The 20,586-nt window shown below is 30.2% G+C and overlaps 4 protein-coding genes across 4 annotated transcripts; 2 read left to right on the top strand and 2 right to left on the bottom strand.

The window, feature by feature from the left end:
- Positions 1–1,976: 1,976 nt before the first annotated feature.
- Positions 1,977–3,161, top strand: LOC133320736 (uncharacterized). Its single transcript, XM_061529334.1, has 3 exons — positions 1,977–2,763; positions 2,797–3,034; positions 3,068–3,161. Exons 1-3 carry the CDS (start codon positions 2,076–2,078, stop codon positions 3,159–3,161), a joined length of 1,020 nt encoding a protein of 339 aa, XP_061385318.1. The 5' UTR covers positions 1,977–2,075.
- Positions 3,162–6,481: 3,320 nt separating this feature from the next.
- Positions 6,482–7,400, bottom strand: LOC133320729 (uncharacterized). The gene is made up of 4 exons (XM_061529327.1): positions 7,287–7,400; positions 6,938–7,162; positions 6,713–6,826; positions 6,482–6,661 (listed from the first exon to the last, which is right to left on the bottom strand). The coding sequence occupies exons 1-4, from the start codon at positions 7,398–7,400 to the stop codon at positions 6,482–6,484; spliced, it is 633 nt and encodes a 210-aa protein (XP_061385311.1).
- Positions 7,401–10,468: 3,068 nt separating this feature from the next.
- LOC133320737 (uncharacterized) lies at positions 10,469–11,890 on the top strand. Its single transcript, XM_061529335.1, has 5 exons — positions 10,469–10,599; positions 10,635–10,817; positions 10,949–11,450; positions 11,484–11,721; positions 11,755–11,890. The coding sequence occupies exons 2-5, from the start codon at positions 10,662–10,664 to the stop codon at positions 11,846–11,848; spliced, it is 990 nt and encodes a 329-aa protein (XP_061385319.1). The 5' UTR covers positions 10,469–10,599; positions 10,635–10,661; the 3' UTR covers positions 11,849–11,890.
- A 6,252-nt stretch (positions 11,891–18,142) lies between these two features.
- LOC133320728 (uncharacterized) lies at positions 18,143–20,341 on the bottom strand. The gene is made up of 5 exons (XM_061529326.1): positions 19,943–20,341; positions 19,261–19,911; positions 18,889–19,227; positions 18,591–18,743; positions 18,143–18,473 (listed from the first exon to the last, which is right to left on the bottom strand). The coding sequence occupies exons 1-5, from the start codon at positions 20,339–20,341 to the stop codon at positions 18,384–18,386; spliced, it is 1,632 nt and encodes a 543-aa protein (XP_061385310.1). The 3' UTR covers positions 18,143–18,383.
- Between the last annotated feature and the right edge of the window lie 245 nt (positions 20,342–20,586).

Here is a 20,586-nt window from a genome sequence, read left to right as displayed (position 1 = left end):
TACTCATTTTAATCGATGAAATGATTATTAATCACAGAAAATGTAAATATCGCTCGAAATTCACGGTTCTATTCATTTTAATCGATGAAATGATTAGCAATCACATAAAATGTAAATATCGCTCGAAATTCCCGGTTCTACTCATTTTAATCGATGAAATGATTATCAATCACAGAAAATGTAAATATCGCTCGAAATTTACGGTTCTATTCATTTTAATCGATGAAATGATTAGCAATCACAGAAAATGTAAATATCGCTCGAAATTCACGGTTCTACTCATTTTAATCGATGAAATGATTATTAATCACAGAAAATGTAAATATCGCTCGAAATTCACGGTTCTATTCATTTTAATCGATGAAATGATTAGCAATCACAGAAAATGTAAATATCGCTCGAAATTCACGGTTCTATTCATTTTAATCGATGAAATGATTAGCAATCACAGAAAATGTAAATATCGCTCGAAATTCCCGGTTCTACTCATTTTAATCGATGAAATGATTATCAATCACAGAAAATGTAAATATCGCTCGAAATTTACGGTTCTATTCATTTTAATCGATGAAATGATTAGCAATCACAGAAAATGTAAATATCGCTCGAAATTCACGGTTCTACTCATTTTAATCGATGAAATGATTATTAATCACAGAAAATGTAAATATCGCTCGAAATTCACGGTTCTATTCATTTTAATCGATGAAATGATTAGCAATCACAGAAAATGTAAATATCGCTCGAAATTCACGGTTCTACTCATTTTAATCGATGAAATGATTATCAATCACAGAAAATGTAAATATCGCTCGAAATTCACGGTTCTACTCATTTTAATCGATGAAATGATTATCAATCACAGAAAATGTAAATATCGCTCGAAATTCACGGTTCTATTCATTTTAATCGATGAAATGATTAGCAATCACAGAAAATGTGAATATCGCTCGAAATTCACGATTTCAAAATTATTTACCATGTCTTTGTAAAGGTTTTGTTCTATTTTACAGAAAAAATAAAAAACTGCTTCGATTTAAATTAACATTTTAAACTCTTTTACTTTGTAAAATCATTATTTTTTTGTGTATAATTTGGTCATATTTGTATAAACATGCAATGCGTGATTTGCTAAAATTCTTATATATAATCTTTTTAAATTTGTTATGTTGAATCCATGATATAATTCTCAGTATTACAGTCTTAATCTATAATTGAAATTCAAAAAATACTTATTTATAAATAAGAGCTTCGTTTAAAATTCATCTGTAATATACTTTTTCAAGAATAAATTTATAAATCTAGGCATCAATAATATATAACTACCATCGTCAGCCAAATAGTTGATATATAACTTTTAAAATTGTTAGTTAATAAATAAAATATTTTAAATCAAGAAAATCTTATTTTTTATATATTACTATAAATAATATAATATATAAAAATGAATATGCATGCTTAATAAAATTGAGTGAATTATATTATGTTCATTATTTTTTGGATTATATCTTACTTTTGTTTTAATCGGATTGTACATGCCCACTTGGGTTTTTGCGGATATTATGTTTCAGTAAATGAAAATCTCACAAATGAAGACTGTATTAATTTATGTCTGGTAAAAGAAATCCTAAAAAATATGCTGAAAATTAGAGTAATAAAAGGCATTTACTATCGAAGATGTGTAGATACGAAAGTTTACGGTCGAAAGCTTTTTTAGATTCACCTGATTCATGTTTTTCTCGATGGATTGTAGCGTCTAATTTTCTTTATCCTATGAGACCTAATTTTGTGCGTGTTAAAGATATTGGAGCGTGTCAATTGTTGTGCCAGAAGGTATGTTTCAATCAAAGAATATAATATAAATTAACTATAGAGTTCTTACTGTTTTTAATATATATTATTTTACTAGTAACATGTGATTTTAAGCAGTTGCATTTAATATTTATTATCACAATGTATTTTAGACAGAAGATTGCGTTTATTTCATTTTTGCTTGGAAGAATAGTTTCTTATATATTAACAATCCAAAAGATACAAATTGCCTACTTTTTACAAAAAATCATATAGAGATTACAATGAATGCAATGGTTCCAGAACCAGGTATCTATCACGCAAGTGGCGATGACTATCTGTATTGCAACGCAGCCGTATCTTCGATGTGTATGACGCAACGATTGAGTTGTTTGAGATGTAGTGAAAGATTGCGCTGTGCATATCGTGAAAGTGATGATGAGTTTAGTGGTCCAAAAATTTGCCCTTCTACAGGTAAATTCAATCTATGTGATTATACTTATAAAACCACTACCCCGACGACTACAACCACTACCCCGACGACTACAACCACTACCCCGACAACTACAACCACTACCCCGACAACTACAACCACTACCCCGACAACTACAACCACAACCACTACGCCGACAACTACAACCACAACCACTACGCCGACAACTACAACCACAACCACTACGCCGACAACTACAAACACTACCCCGACAACTACAACCACTACCCCGACGACTACAACCACTACCCCGACGACTACAACCACTACCCCGACGACTACAACCACTACCCCGACGACTACAACCACTACCCCGACGACTACAACCACCACGCCGACAACTACAACCACTACCCCGACGACTACAACCACCACGCCGACAACTACAACCACAACCACTACGCCGACAACTACAACCACAACCACTACGCCGACAACTACAACCACAACCACCACGCCGGCAACTACACCTGATCCAAGTAAAATCTTTTCATTTATTTAATTTATTATAGATACAACTTTAACACCAAAACCGGTTCCAGTAGAACCTACACAAAGTACACCTGAAGAAACATTTCCCGATAACCCTGAAATACCACCATCTCCGGATATTCCTGATGAGCCTGTAAATCCGAATGAAGAAAAAGAAGAAAAGATACCAGGCATTGTAGTACCTATTTTATCTGCAACAGGAGGAGCAGCAGCATTAGCTTTTGTTGGATACTCAGCATATTCGTTCGCAAGTCCTAGGTAGCATTTCACAAACTTCTTTACAATTTTTAGTGTAACTGCAAGAGAAGAAGATTTTGCTGACAACGATTTAAATGAAAATAACGTTGAGCAAACAGCTAAAATTGACGCAGAAGCATTTCTCTGATCTTATAAAAACCGTTTTTTTACAAGTGTATCAATTATTTTTCAAAACATTCAAATTTAGACAAACTAATTTCAAATTTAATTACTTATAACATACATTAATCGATATGAATACAAGAAACGTTTTTTAGATTTTGGAATCGTAAATAATTATACATAATAAATAATTATAATACTAGATGGAGAACAACAATTTAAGTAGTAATACAGATGAGAGTCACTATTTGAGTTTAAGAATATGTCCTAATATTAGAGAAGAAATCATTACACAGAATGACGGCAATGTCGATCAAAATTTATTTCAATTAATGGTATACGAACCAAACTTGCCCCACAGCCACACTGCTCGATACGTTCCATGGACTAATCAGTAAAAATTTTTTAGAAAAGAATTTATTGCAAGAAATGGAAACAACTTGTGCTCATTCAATTTAAACCAATCATTTTGTAAAAATTTTGCTTAAGAACTTAACGTCATGGTTTATTAGGTGATTCTAAATTTGATTTGGCTCCCAAGTACCAAATAGTTTCTTATAAAGGAGATCGGCTGGTTTTATATGACCCAGAAAATCACCGTATTGGTGTCAAAGTATTGCGCATCACAGAAAGAGAAACCATAAGGTCACAGTAAGAAACTTTCAAAAATGATTGCTATAAGTCAAATGTCTGTATGCCCGATGTGTGGTCAACCAATTGACGTAGACGTTTTTTCCTTTGAAGCTCAATCCTACTTTCTTATATTACAGGTGATAATTTGTGTTAGATTAATTTTAATAAAGGACGTCATAATGAATTCAATGTATATTGGGAATATTCCTAAAACTACCTTTCAAAAAACGCATCATAACGAACTAACTTGGTCCATTTCATCTGAAAATATAGAATCTGAATCACCTAATTCAAACCCCTTTGTTGACAAAAAGAATATTAAATATGATGAATTTGAAGTTCCTAAAGTATTAATTAAAGTGTAACATATCAATCAATCATATGCTATATAAATGCGTGTGAATTTCACAATCTGTATAAAAAAGTGATTTTAATGAATAGTTTGAGTACAGTAATTACAGACAATTTTATGGCGGGTAATCAATAATATAGATATTTAAATAGAATTTACCACCGGGTCTTTTTATTACTGGATATTATAGAAACTTTTTTCGACAAATAAAAAAAATTGGTATCTTCAAATTAAAAATAAATATGAAAACAGGAAGTGGCAGTTTTGGACAAGTATATTTGTGTCACCATTTATTAGATAACGTATATTTAGTAAAAATTGTATAGTATCAAAAATTAATAGGGAGAGTACGCGGTTAAGAAAGTTCCTGTAGGTGATGATCGATCCTGGTTACAAAAAGTAAAATTCAAAATAATTTACTATCTTAAACTCTCAGATTTTACGTGAAGTAAGAATTCGAGAATGTTTACATAATACTAATATTGTCCAATATAAACATAGCTGGCTCGAGGTGAGATATTCAATATTTTTTTTTTGACAGTAGATGTATCGCCCGTCAATCACTATGCCTATAATACCTTGGTTGTTCGTACTCATGGAGTATTGCAACGGTGGCGATCTTGAAAAATATCTTCAGTCACAAAACTACCTTTACAATCCAGGTTTTGTTTAACTTTATTACTTTGAATATTCATATATTGTCTTAAATAAATATTTTATTGAATGTTTTGATTCTCTTAAACTTTTAAATATGTAGAAAATGAAGTGGATCCTGAAATAATGCCAGAAAGTCATATTTGGTAGCTCTAAATCCAATCATTATTTGTAGGAAGTTATTCTGTGACATAACAAATGGACTAAAGCATTTACATCATAAAGGGGTTTTACATCGAGATCTGTATAATTGAAAACCTATTCACATATTTTTCAGAAAACCTCAAAATATTCTTTTGCAATGCACATTAGACACTTTAATTGGTCAACCTGTAAGCATTATTTTTTATTAATAACTACTATCGTTATATTAAAACTTTAAATATCTATTTTAGACAACTAATGCACTCTTGTCTGATTTTGGAACATCAGAAGTAAATTCAATGTAATTGGATTGATTAAATCAGTTAATTTTTGAAAAAAATAAGGGACGCATGGGCTTTACAGGGTAAGTTTTCCAATACCATCAAGTTAACAAGGACCGTTGAGTTTACAGCTCCTGAGTTGTTTGAAACGGATGACACGGTAAATTATAAACTTAATAGATAAATTCAAATCTATTTTTTAGGGTTATCTTAGATTAGACTATGATGAAAAAAGTGATATCTGGAGCTTGGGAATAATTTTATATTTGATGGGATACGGGAAAATGCCATTTATAAGTGCAGAAAATGATCCGAAGCAGTGTAGACAACACATACTTAATTATACAGACCCAAAAACGATAATTCTGTCATCTCCCAAAGAAGTGAAACGTTTGAATTTCTCATAGAAGCTTTACTTCAAAAGGTAATAATTTTGAATTATATAAGTTTTATGATATCAATAAACTAACTATAATTAAGTGACGTTATTGCTTTAAGCATTTGTATATAGCTATAGCAATTTTGATTGTGAAATAAACAGAATCCCGCTGATCGACCAAGTTTGAACACTTTGCTAAGTCATCCTCGTATAAGAATGCAAATAACGAACAAAATTTACGAAGGTAAATTTATTAACTTTATATCATGAGAAGATGCTGGATTTCAAATCACATATAATTTGAGCTGTCAACGTTCAGCTAAACATAGCAAAAAAAAAGAGTGTTGCGATAAGTCATGCGTGTTTTCTATGAAAAAGCTTACAGCAGTTTCAACCAAAAATCCCTTGGATTCGAAAAAAGCAAATATACAAAAAACATTGTTTTAATTAAAACCATTTTTTTTATTCAAAGTTTTGATGTTTACATAAAATTCCATAAAAGATTATAATTACCAAAAAGTTGATTATTTTCATCCATTTCTGTATTTAAAGATGGAAAAATATTCCAAAACCGCAGACTCTCGTCACCCGCAGCAGTCGCGACATACTGAATATTTTATAGATTTATTCATATTTACGTTTCCACTATAATTTATTGATAAGTACAAAACTCGTGCTGTATGACCTTCAAATACGCCAGCCTAAATAAATTAATGTTAATGTGTGCGAAAACAGACTTTGGTTAAATCAAAATCTTCAAGATTATAAGGGGTACATTTTGGATATGAAACATTCCATAAATTTATTTGATTATATGTGAACCCATGTGTTGTTAACAATTGCTGGGTAGTTTTTGACCATAGTATATTACAAATCTATCAGTAGCTTTTTAAATTTATTTATTAAATTACTTGGCTCCCAGTATCAGTAAATGCTTTCACATTTGATGTTGCTGCATCTATATTTTTAGTGAAATTGTTAGTTTTAATATCCCATAATCGAACAGATCTATCATTTGTACCACCTCCTGTAGCAAGAATACCAGCATGAAACGGACTCCATGCTATTGCTTTTACAGCTGCCTGAAATAACACATTTTACTAACAATCAATTACAATATGTTCTTTAAGTACTAAAATAGGCTGATCATAACCCAATCGCCATATCAAAAGCAAATTATCGTTGCCTCCTGAAGCTAGAAGACCATCCATTCCACAACCTTCTGGACTCCATGATACTCCGCATACCTTTAACAAAAAAATATTGATATATATATAAACAATGTTATGGATTAAATAGATTAATAAATAGATAGCAACATTTTTTATTAACTGTTTCAAAGTAGTATTACAAATTACTTCTTGTTTATGGTATTCCCATTTAAAAATGGTCTGACAAGGACAACGTAAGTCTCTTGAAATTATAGATTTATCTCGGCTTCCAGATGTAAGAAGAGGTCCTAACCAATCTAAACTTCCCACGCGTTGTTCATGATTTGTATAAGTCCGAATAGGTTTTTGAACTTCAACATCCCAGATAATTATTTCTCCAGAATTATAACCAACAGCCAGAGTAGAAGCAACCTTTAGGTAATACAAATCAATTGAGCAATACAATAACGTGTTGCAAAATCAATTGCTGAATTATACGCTATAATGCATTAGTTTAGCTTTTTTACATAAGCTAAAATAATGTATAAATTATCACCTGATTATTCCATGTGACTGAAGAAACTTTATCTTCGTTTATCGTTTTTATATATAGTGCATTCATAGGAATACTCGAAATTGTGTTTTGACTATTCAAATCTGGCTTCCACATTATTACGGATTCATTAGCTCCTATCGCAATGAAGTCAGATAGAGAAGACCAGTCCAATAATTTAAGATAAAAGTCATCTTGTATAAAAGGGATATTAAATATTTTAGAGGATTCCTTTAAATATATATGCATTATTTATTTACTTTAAAATGATGCTGTTCCGTGAAGCATGGAGTATATTCTTTGAGAGAAGATTTTTTCCAGTATTTAAATGTTTTAATGTTGAAAGGCTGTTGAATTATAGCTGCTGTATTGAGTTGATCTTTTTGTCGTCGTACACATAATACTTCATGCATAAGCGAATACAGCACATCATCAATTCCTTAATTTTAAGAATGTAAATACTAGATAATTTACCTTCTGTTTTATGATCACAACATAGTTTTTTTTTGTTTTTCAGCATTTTAAATAAGTAAAGTGCGAAATTAATAACATATTGATTATTTAATTATATAAATCAAAAGTGCAAGTCAAACAAAACTACACAAATGTTACTATCTATTTTTTATGAACCAATTTTGTATTGTGAAGATAATATACGATGCTTTTGTAATTAAATCGCTTAAAATAATGATGATGACACAAATTAATTATTTATGAATCACCCTATTTTTTTATTATCTTTTGCGTTCAAACTACTTCATTAATTGATATTTCTTAAAAAAACTAATAATTAATTCTTACACCTATTGGAATAAATAAATAGTCAACTGGAACAAATCTTCACGAAAATCAATTATGTTAATTAATTTTTGTTCTACTAACGATCATAAATACGAGGAATTAATAAGCATATTTACAGACTTATTTCCTGATTTGATCGAAACAGTTCATTTCAATCGGGTAAATTTAGAGCGTAAGTAGTTTGTACTTAAATAAACACTGATTCTTTTGAATTTTATTTATATATGTATATAGCAGTTTATAAATTTTAGTGACTGAAATTCAAGGAGATGCAGTATTAATCTGTAAAGAAAAATGCAAACAAGCATATAGTATCGTAAAAAAACCTGTTTTAGTCGAAGATACATCTTTAAGCTTTGATGCATGGAACGACTTACCCGGGCCTTACATGTAATAATATAAATATTTTTATAAATTTTGCAGAAAATATTTTGTTGAATCTCTTGGACTAGAAAAGCTGTCTAAAATTTTAGATTCTGAATCGGTTGCCATAATTACAACAAATAAATATTAGTTTATAGTGTCAAAGTGCCAAAGCGTATACGCATTTGGGTTACTGGAATGAAACTGACGAACCAGTAGTAATCACAGGATGCAGTCGGGTATAGTTGCATGCAATACTTATGTGTGAAATAGGGAAAAATCGTTAGTCCTCCTAGAGGAGAAAGTTTTGGGTGGTATATTTATACGTGTATTTTTAAACAAAATTGTAGGGATCCAATCTTTGTACCGATCGGTCAAGATTTGACATACGGCGAAATGAATTCATCCGTTAAAAATAAAATGTCTCATCGTTTTAAAGCAGTTCAAGCTTTTGGGGAATATATTCGGGGTTTAATAATGTAAAATGACTTCAAAAAAAATTGCACAAACTGTATTTTTGCTCTATTGCAAATGTAAAACAAAAAGGTATACTAAAAATGATTAGCAATCACAGAAAATGTAAATATCGCTCGAAATTCACGGTTCTACTCATTTTAATCGATGAAATGATTATTAATCACAGAAAATGTAAATATCGCTCGAAATTCACGGTTCTATTCATTTTAATCGATGAAATGATTAGCAATCACAGAAAATGTAAATATCGCTCGAAATTCCCGGTTCTACTCATTTTAATCGATGAAATGATTATCAATCACAGAAAATGTAAATATCGCTCGAAATTTACGGTTCTATTCATTTTAATCGATGAAATGATTAGCAATCACAGAAAATGTAAATATCGCTCGAAATTCACGGTTCTACTCATTTTAATCGATGAAATGATTATTAATCACAGAAAATGTAAATATCGCTCGAAATTCACGGTTCTATTCATTTTAATCGATGAAATGATTAGCAATCACAGAAAATGTAAATATCGCTCGAAATTCCCGGTTCTACTCATTTTAATCGATGAAATGATTAGCAATCACAGAAAATGTAAATATCGCTCGAAATTCACGGTTCTACTCATTTTAATCGATGAAATGATTATTAATCACAGAAAATGTAAATATCGCTCGAAATTCCCGGTTCTACTCATTTTAATCGATGAAATGATTATCAATCACAGAAAATGTAAATATCGCTCGAAATTCACGGTTCTATTCATTTTAATCGATGAAATGATTAGCAATCACAGAAAATGTAAATATCGCTCGAAATTCACGGTTCTACTCATTTTAATCGATGAAATGATTATCAATCACAGAAAATGTAAATATCGCTCGAAATTCACGGTTCTACTCATTTTAATCGATGAAATGATTATCAATCACAGAAAATGTAAATATCGCTCGAAATTCACGGTTCTATTCATTTTAATCGATGAAATGATTAGCAATCACAGAAAATGTGAATATCGCTCGAAATTCACGATTTCAAAATTATTTACCATGTCTTTGTAAAGGTTTTGTTCTATTTTACAGAAAAAATAAAAAACTGCTTCGATTTAAATTAACATTTTAAACTCTTTTACTTTGTAAAATCATTATTTTTTTGTGTATAATTTGGTCATATTTGTATAAACATGCAATGCGTGATTTGCTAAAATTCTTATATATAATCTTTTTAAATTTGTTATGTTGAATCCATGATATAATTCTCAGTATTACAGTCTTAATCTATAATTGAAATTCAAAAAATACTTATTTATAAATAAGAGCTTCGTTTAAAATTCATCTGTAATATACTTTTTCAAGAATAAATTTATAAATCTAGGCATCAATAATATATAACTACCATCGTCAGCCAAATAGTTGATATATAACTTTTTAAATTGTTAGTTAATAAATAAAATATTTTAAATCAAGAAAATCTTATTTTTTATATATTATTATAAATAATATAATATATAAAAATGAATATGCATGCATAATAAAATTGAGTGAATTATATTATGTTCATTATTTTTTGGATTATATCTTACTTTTGTTTTAATCGGATTGTACATGCCCACTTGGGTTTTTGCGGATATTATCTTTCAGTAAATGAAAATCTCACAAATGAAGACTGTATTAATTTATGTCTGGTAAAAGAAATCCTAAAAAATATGCTGAAAATTAGAGTAATAAAAGGCATTTACTATCGAAGATGTGTAGATACGAAACTTTACGGTCGAAAGCTTTTTTAGATTCACCTGAGTCATGTTTTTCTCGATGGATTGTAGCGTCTAATTTTCTTTATCCTATGAGACCTAATTTTGTGCGTGTTAAAGATATTGGAGCGTGTCAATTGTTGTGCCAGAAGGTATGTTTCAATCAAAGAATATAATATAAATTAACTATAGAGTTCTTACTGTTTTTAATATATATTATTTTACTAGTAACATGTGATTTTAAGCAGTTGCATTTAATATTTATTATCACAATGTATTTTAGACAGAAGATTGCGTTTATTTCATTTTTGCTTGGAAGAATAATTTCTTATATATTAACAATCCAAAAGATACAAATTGCCTACTTTATACAAAAAATCAGATAGAGATTACAATGAATGCAATGGTTCCAGAACCAGGTATCTATCACGCAAGTGGCTATGACTATCAATATTGCAACGCAGCCGTATTTTCGTTGTGTATGACGCAACGATTGAGTTGTTTGAGATGTAGTGAAAGATTGCGCTGTGCATATCGTGAAAGTGATGATGAGTTTAGTGGTCCAAAAATTTGCCCTTCTACAGGTAAATTCAATCTATGTGATTATACTTATAAAACCACTACCCCGACGACTACAACCACTACCCCGACAACTACAACCACTACCCCGACAACTACAACCACAACCACTACGCCGACAACTACAATTACAACCACTACGCCGACAACTACAACCACTACGCCGACAACTACAACCACTACGCCGACAACTACACCTGATCCAAGTAAAATCTTTTCATTTATTTAATTTATTATAGATACAACTTTAACACCAAAACCGGTTCCAGTAGAACCTACACAAAGTACACCTGAAGAAACATTTCCCGATAACCCTGAAATACCACCATCTCCGGATATTCCTGATGAGCCTGTAAATCCGAATGAAGAAAAAGAAGAAAAGATACCAGGCATTGTAGTACCTATTTTATCTGCAACAGGAGGAGCAGCAGCATTAGCTTTTGCTGGATACTCAGCATATTCGTTCGCAAGTCCTAGGTAGCATTTCACAAACTTCTTTACAATTTTTAGTGTAACTGCAAGAGAAGAAGATTTTGCTGACAACGATTTAAATGAAAATAACGTTGAGCAAACAGCTAAAATTGACGCAGAAGCATTTCTCTGATCTTATAAAAACCGTTTTTTTACAAGTGTATCAATTATTTTTCAAAACATTCAAATTTAGACAAACTAATTTCAAATTTAATTACTTATAACATACATTAATCGATATGAATACAAGAAACGTTTTTTAGATTTTGGAATCGTAAATAATTATACATAATAAATAATTATAATACTAGATGGAGAACAACAATTTAAGTAGTAATACAGATGAGAGTCACTATTTGAGTTTAAGAATATGTCCTAATATTAGAGAAGAAATCATTACACAGAATGACGGCAATGTCGATCAAAATTTATTTCAATTAATGGTATACGAACCAAACTTGCCCCACAGCCACACTGCTCGATACGTTCCATGGACTAATCAGTAAAAATTTTTTAGAAAAGAATTTATTGCAAGAAATGGAAACAACTTGTGCTCATTCAATTTAAACCAATCATTTTGTAAAAATTTTGCTTAAGAACTTAACGTCATGGTTTATTAGGTGATTCTAAATTTGATTTGGCTCCCAAGTACCAAATAGTTTCTTATAAAGGAGATCGGCTGGTTTTATATGACCCAGAAAATCACCGTATTGGTGTCAAAGTATTGCGCATCACAGAAAGAGAAACCATAAGCTCACAGTAAGGAACATTCAAAAATAATTGTTATAAGTCAAATGTCACAGAAAATGTAGATATCGCTCAAAATCACAATCACAAAATTGTTTGCTAGTTATAGTAAAATTTTATAATATCCAACTTCAATTTATCGAAATAATAATTATTAGCAATGTTACACTAAAATCAATAATGAAAAAAAAATAAGGAAATATATTTACCAACCTTGTTTTTTATTATATATAATATAGTCTAAATTAAATCGCTACCTTATTTAAATTTTACCTATTAAAGAGCATTTATATGTCATGGTACCAAACTAGAAGTTTCTAGTAATAAGCTTTTACTCGCAAGCAGTTTAGTTTTTATTTATAAGGATTTGTTAGGTAAAAACTATTAATTTTCTGTATATAACAAAAAGTACCTAATTCAGTAATACACAACTATTCATAGCTAAAATGCGGTCATATAATTTATAACAGTTTTTACATAGATTTGTATAATTATTTTTAATATTAAAAACCAATTTAATTACTTAGACGCGACTTATGTCAGTTTGTGTTCAAAAGACATTATACTTCAGTTGCTTTTCTGATCGCGTCAAATAAACTTATGTTTGAAATTTACGTATGAACGAACTAAACTATTGACATTTTTTCAATAGGCTTTAATTTCAAACAATTTCAATTAGTTTATGTAAGCAAAATATAATTAAGTCGCTTTCTCCTAATCAAATCGTATTTTTGATATTTATTATTTATATTATATTAAATAAACTCAAATCCATTGTTTTTAATATCTTAATTTTTAAATTGTCAACAACATGGTTTTCATATGATTTGAATTTTTTGAAAAATGATTTCATATTTATCAATAATTTGTTTCTCTATAATTGTCATTTTAATAAACATTATTCAAATTATGTTGCATGCTAGTAAATTCATGTTTTTATTCACCAGATTATTTCATATTTTTCAGAGCTACGATCATGATGCACTATAATAATCTTCATTTTATAGTTTTGTATGCTTTCAATAAAATCATATTTTTGCAAGGAATACTTACGATTCTGTAAACAGACTTTCAATATAAAATGCTGTAAGGCTTAGTTGTGAGCCAATTCATAGCATGCAATGTTAGAATACAAACAGACATGTATATTATGATGATATGCTTCAATACCAGTAAAAGTCTCATTGTATTCGAGACAAACTATTAAAAAATTTAGTTTAAATATAAAAATAACACATAAAAAATAATTATAAAAAAATATATTATAAAGATAAAGTCATAGACGAAAATTCTGCAAAGACAATATACAAAGCTTTCAAAAAAAGCTCTTTTAACAAAGAAAATATCAAATTTTCCATATGGGACAGATTTGTATATATATTGGGACTTTTTTATGTTAGACACATAAAAACTTTAATTATTTATATTTTTTTTTATGTGTATGTGATAATATCACACAATTTACAACGCTTTGTACGAAGTTTGTTGATAGTCGGTTTTAGTTCATAGTAATTTTAGATTAACAAACATTTTGATCCCCTTATTTTTTCTTTCTTCTTAATCTAGTGATTCAAAAAATTGAAGTTTATATAAGTTTAGTAATTTAGCGAGTTTTTTTTAGCTTATTGACTTTATTGGTTTTATTATTCATCAAATATACATGAAAACGCCTGGCGTCACAACTAGTAATAGCAATGAAAAAAACAGTATTTCTCCTTTACTTACTGCATTGGAGGACAACAAGGTTAAAACAGCAATAAAATCATCATCTTCTTCCTCTTCTAGTAGTTCTTCGCCATCTGCATTTGCTGCCGGACCGCCCCCTTCTGCCACGCCCAATACATCAGATAATATGCGGCAGAAAAGTGCACAAAGTTGGGGTTTATCACATTGCTTACGTAATAAAAGCTTAGCCGTTTATAATAATGCTTCAGCCAAAAAACAACTGTCTGTTGCATTACCTGTATCTTCAGTTGTACTTTCTTCTGAAGATTCTAATGCTTATTCTAAACGAAATTGCAATAATTTACTATTGCAAAAATCAAATAATCAACGCATTTGGAGATCAGAAGAAAAAGCTGTTTGTACAAAAAGTTTTAAAAAGTCCGTTTGGGACACTGGAAATGTTGAGCAAAGAAAACGTTATACTGTTGAACAGTTACAGCGATTCCGTCAAATTCCTAATCCTCATAATAACAATGTTTCATCAGTTGGAAGGTACACAATTATAATTGTTAATACATAGCTATTTAGCATAATATAATTTACAAAATATAATTCATTTTTTAGTGGGGAAAAAGTATTTAGCAGCTATGAGGGACTTGTTTTGATGCCTAGAAAAGTTGAAGCAAAATCAGATATGGGTGTTTCACCTGACAACTACAGGGAAAATAACCAAAATAATAGTTTGAAAAAACAACCTCAGGCGATATCAGAATCTTATGAAAGTACTCGAAAAAATGTCGAGCAGACTCAGTTCAATCAGTTGAGCAATAAGTTTGATATAGGGTAATTTTATAATAACAAACGTTTATTTGATATACAGGTCACAACATCCTAATAATATCAGCAATCTACGTAAGAATTTTATGTGTCACTCTATCTGTCTCTATATATATATATATATATATCATTTTTGTATAATATATACAGATTCCGTACTTAAAAAAATAATAGGGTTTAATAATATTTGTTTTTTATTGAGTTGTGTATAAAACATTTTCTTTAGAATTTCGTCAAAATTTAAATGAATATGGATATTCAGTACGAAAATCGGTACAAGATAACGAATTAGATCTAATGCATCAAAAATCTAAACTTGCATATCAACGTAGTTTGTATGATGAACCAAGACGACACTACGGAATGGAAAGTTCAGATTATGTTAGCAAAAATGACATTAAAGCTAGCGATTTATGGGATGATCCATTAAATGGCCCTTATCAAAAGTAAGCCTTTTTGTCTATATCATGTTAATGACTTGTTTTTTTGGTAATTAATATAATTATGAATTGTCACATTTGTATCATGTATGAATATCGAATAACACTCCTAGATAGTTCAAGTATACTTGCCATGACTTAAATTTTTATGTAAGGGGTAACGTTGAAGGAATTTTCAGCCTTGGTAGTATACGTGACTCAGAAAATAGTCGATTTGGTATTTCTTTTAAAGCAGAAATGGAAGATAAGTTGTGTTCAAAAACTAAAAGTACAACACCACAAAGAGAAACTAATTACAAAGAATCTGATACTAAACAAGCGTTTGAAAAATCAGAAAAAATCCAAAAAGAAAGTCTAGAAACACACTTTGATGCATTGTCTAATAAATTGAGTAAAGTAAACGAACAATATCTTGGAAAAGACCAATCAAATCTTTTTTTTGGAGACGATTTTGATGATAATGAAATTGACTCATCTCAAGAATCAACCTTTTTAAAACAAATATTTAAGCAGCCAATTTCCGAAAATTCTCACAGTCGTATATTTCCGAATCAGAAATTAACTGCTAAACAAGAACCTTCAAAAATGGTAGCAATTTTTACTTGTCAACTCATTATATAGATTCCCGCTTTTGAAAGTTTAAGTTCTGATCAGCAAAAAGTATTTGGTGCAAGACTATTAGCGTTAGCCGCTCAGCATGGTATTGACCTTAATGAAAATTATAATGCTTTACCTTTGGTTGATCCTGCCATAGTTCAAGTTGCAGACTCTAAATCTTCTTATAGCGGGACGTCAATCGAAGGTACAAATTTAAATATACATATATGTACACACAAACACTTTTTCTTATGCAATATGATTTCAATGATTCACTGCAAATTCGTAGCTACGTAGATGATTTATTTGAGTATCGTATTAGATAACTGCTAATAAGATTATGATTTCATGTAATTTTTAGGTCAACGCCAAATGTATGTTCACCCACATCACGATATGGGTAAAACTCATATGTATCCTTTAAATATGCGAAGAGGATTTGAGAAAAGTAGTTTTCCTCAAATGCCCCCTCCTCAGGTAATACCTATGAATTTTAATAAATATGAAAAGGCTTATTTGCAATATAATAATGGAAGCGTTCAATATAATAATCAAAATCTTGCTATAGCTGCTCTATTGCAGGCGTTTCAAAACTTGGAACAATCTAAAACAAGTGGCATACCTCCTCAACAACAGCAACAAGCACCGCCAGCGGCGCAACAACGTTATAATTTAGACCAGCAGATTCCAGATAGATATTATATGAAATGTAACCATTATGATCATTCAAGATCATCGCAGCAATCAATAATCAACGCTCTCCAAAAGCAAATGTATACAGAGTGCTCTAATGACCAACAACAGCAATCTGGACCAAGTAAGTATAATTACCCTCTTAAATATTTGTATGATGCATCTTCTTATAATAAACAACAGCCTTCTTCTCATCCCTATATTAACACAAATAATCCAAGTACAAATAATGCATTACGTTATCAAAATATACAAAAATTACTTTTACAACTATCCTCTAATAATAATGCGCATAATATATTGACACCAGAGCATTTATATCGATTAAAAGCCCAACATCAACATCAACAAAACCCTAGTAATAGTTCACCTTATATGAAACACTATAATGAAAATCCTGCTGCATCTCCTCAAGGAGTACCATATCAGCAACAGCGTTACCAATCTAATGCATTACAATTACTTTTAAAGCAATTAGATATTCGATTGAAATCTAATAATAAGATAAATCCATCCCAAAAAATAATAAATACTGATATATTACTGCAAATAGCTAATTTACCTCCTGCACAACAAAAAGCTGCCGCGCAACAGTTATTATTGTATTATCAGCAGCTGTCCAATCCGCAAGCAAGCCCAGCATACCAAACAAATAATTCTTATAATAATACATCTCGAAGATTGACAGCAGAATCTTCCATGCCACCACCCTCAGCAAATCAAATTAATTATTCTAGTATGCGTTCATCTCAACAACAGCAACAACAAACACCATGCAGCCAAAATACGTTTAATTTATACCATCCAGATAATATTTATGCAAAAAACTATTCTAATGTCAAAGGTTGGAATATGGACCCCAACCATCAACAGCAACCAATTTTACATAACAACCGGTTTGAATATTTAAAATATTCTGGGAACAATCAGAAGGCAGTGCTTGGAAAAAGTTACCTAGAGCAAGCTGACGTAAAAGATACAAAATCTTCTTGTGTTTTTGATGCAAACGCCGGTATTTTTTTGCCTGGTATGCAGTATACTGGCACCACAACATCTTCAGGAGCAACCTCTTATTCAAATGCGCCTAAAAATCTTAACAATGATTTTTCTTATAATAATAATAATAATATTATAAAGAACTGGGGTCCATTTCCTTCTTCTAACGTCAAAGATCCTCATCAAACAACTACAGCGTCGGGTAAATAAAATGATAATTTTAATTTATATGTACACTATTGAATCTTGTCAAATTAATATCATATATTGACTTTGTATTATTCATTTCTCAGTTTATTGATTGCGTGTTTGTAGTATGAAATCACATACATTTACGAATACTTACCGAATAATTTATATGATATGTTAAATTGGGATAACTTATAATTGGTGTGCCGCAGATACAGTAGGAGACAACCAATTAAAAGAATCAAGCGGGGAAAACATAGAAGTTAAACAAGAAACTTTGTAAATGATTTATTTTGAAAGAAAGAAAAAATTGTATTTAATAAAGTTGTTTAGAAACTTTGTTTTTTGGATAGAGTTCAGATACTCTGTATACCATGTTTTTAAACCAGGGTCTTAGATGAGTTTTTTTGGAGTTTTTTATGTATAACGTTTCTTTAACCATGTATCTCAATTTTCTTTCAAACGTTAGCATAGATTACAGTAATTTTCCATGTAAAATATATTTTAATAACAAAATTGTCGGTTATTATTTTCCTGTCGGATTCGATGAGGATTATTCGCCGAAAATTTCAAACCAGACGTTTGATACCTTTTCTAAAACACAGAAGTTGTTTTTTAAATTTAGTATATTACAAGAAGTTTATATACATAATAGGAATTTATGCATAAGATAATGATATATAGCATTTTACATGTACTTATTTAATTTACATGTTTTTTCATCGTATTGTTTCTATTTGAAGAAACGGTTCGCAAATTTAACTCTATTTTTGGAGGGTTTGCAAATCCAAAGGATGCAGCGACGTGGTTTAGATCTAAATGGTGAACATTAAAAATATCTTTTAATCCATGAGAGATGTAGGCCTAAAATAACACCAATGAGTTATGTTTACAACTGCAATAATATACAATACATGAGCAATATGTATCTTCATTTTCATTTTATGCGTGTAGTTATCTTAGTGGGTATATTAGTAAATACTTCCTATTTTGTATGTATGTATTTTACATGTAAGTAACTACGATAAGCTTCTCTAGATCCTCTGTGAAGATGGTAATTTTTTTCAATCAATTTTTCAAGTTGATCTTTTATGCCAGAAAACCTTTTTATATCAAATGTGTATTCAGTTAGAGGTATATTTGCTTGTTTAAGAAACTGTAAAAATAGAATTTCTTCGGGCATTAGAAAAAGAAGACCTTGACCTTTGCCATTTGCTCCACGAGCTGTTCTTCCTACACGATGAATATATTCTTTGGGGTCATCTGGAGGATCATATTGAACAATCCAATCGACATTGGGAATATCTAATCCTCTAGCGGCAACATCTGTGCAAAGTAATATTCCAGACTGATGCATAAAATGTAAATAAATCAAAATTACCTCTTGCTGACAAAACTCGTAGTATGTACTCATTCGGGCGGCTTGTTTTTTTTTACCATGAATGCATAAATTAGGTAAATCAATGTAATTGAATAATTCATTATGAAACTTCACTGACATACAGCTACTGAAAAATACCATAATTTTTTTCGTTCGATTTTTTCTAAGAAATGTAAACAATAATTGAAATCTGTCTTTTGCTGCACAGATTACATAACCTTGTTCTAATCCTTCAACAGTAGCCACTTCATTCTTAACTTCTACTAATACGGGAGAATTGAGGGATAAACGTGCTAAATCAGAAACTTTAGACGTCTGTGTAGCAGAAAATAACAAAGTTTGTCTTTTAGCTGGTAATAGCTTCAAAATTGCAGTCATATCTTCTTCAAAACCAATTTCTAATATACGATCAGCTTCATCAATAATAAGCATCAGTAAATTTCTGTATATAAACCCAGCTGCTGTTTGCAAATGATCAAGTAACCGGCCTGGAGTAGCAATTAATAAATTAACTCCTTTTTGTAATTTTTGTGCTTCTTGCTTTCTATTAACACCTCCCATGATTAAGCCATGTGTTTGAGGTAAGAAAGCACTAAGCTCTACAGCAACATCATAGATTTGTAAAGCTAACTCTCTTGTTGGCGTGATAACCTTTGTACATGTATATATTCAAAATGCTTACAAGACAACCAGTGCCGTTTCTGGGCAAAAATTTTACTTTATACATAAGATCTAAAGCTGGTATCAAAAAACTTAATGTTTTTCCTGAGCCCGTTTTTGCTGAACCTAAAATATCTTTATTTTTAAGTATATATGGAATTGATTTTGCTTGTATCGCTGTTAGTGTTTCCAGCTTCAAATTTTCAGTTATAGCATTTTTTATAGGGTCACATATCGGAAGATCAACAAATTTAAAATCACTGAAGAAATTAGAAGAGGACTTTGAAGTAGAGCTGATTGAAGTTTCAATAAAACTGCTGTCCTTGTCATTAATTATTATAGATGAATTTTCTGTTTTCGTATCTCTAGTATCACTATGTTCACGTTCTTCCGAAATTTTTCTTTTTTTTGAAGACTTCATTAAATACCAGGTATGAACATGTAATGTGCTTAAAGTTTATGCTATACCGTTAACAAAGTTTTATTGGAAATTTGAAACAAAACTACATATTGAAATAAATATACAACAACTAAAAATCCTATATATGCTTTTTCTATATGGATTCCATATTTATTAAATAAGTGATTTTGTTTTGTTCCTATAATATTAAGAATAATTGGAATTATTAATAGCCATATTAAACGAGATTTTCGATTATTAGCTTT

Source organism: Danaus plexippus, unplaced genomic scaffold (genome assembly GCF_018135715.1).
Source record: "Danaus plexippus unplaced genomic scaffold, MEX_DaPlex mxdp_53, whole genome shotgun sequence".
NCBI lineage: Eukaryota > Metazoa > Arthropoda > Insecta > Lepidoptera > Nymphalidae > Danaus > Danaus plexippus.
The sequence above is the reverse complement of the archived record's forward strand: the minus strand, read 5'-3'. Positions and strand labels throughout refer to the sequence as shown.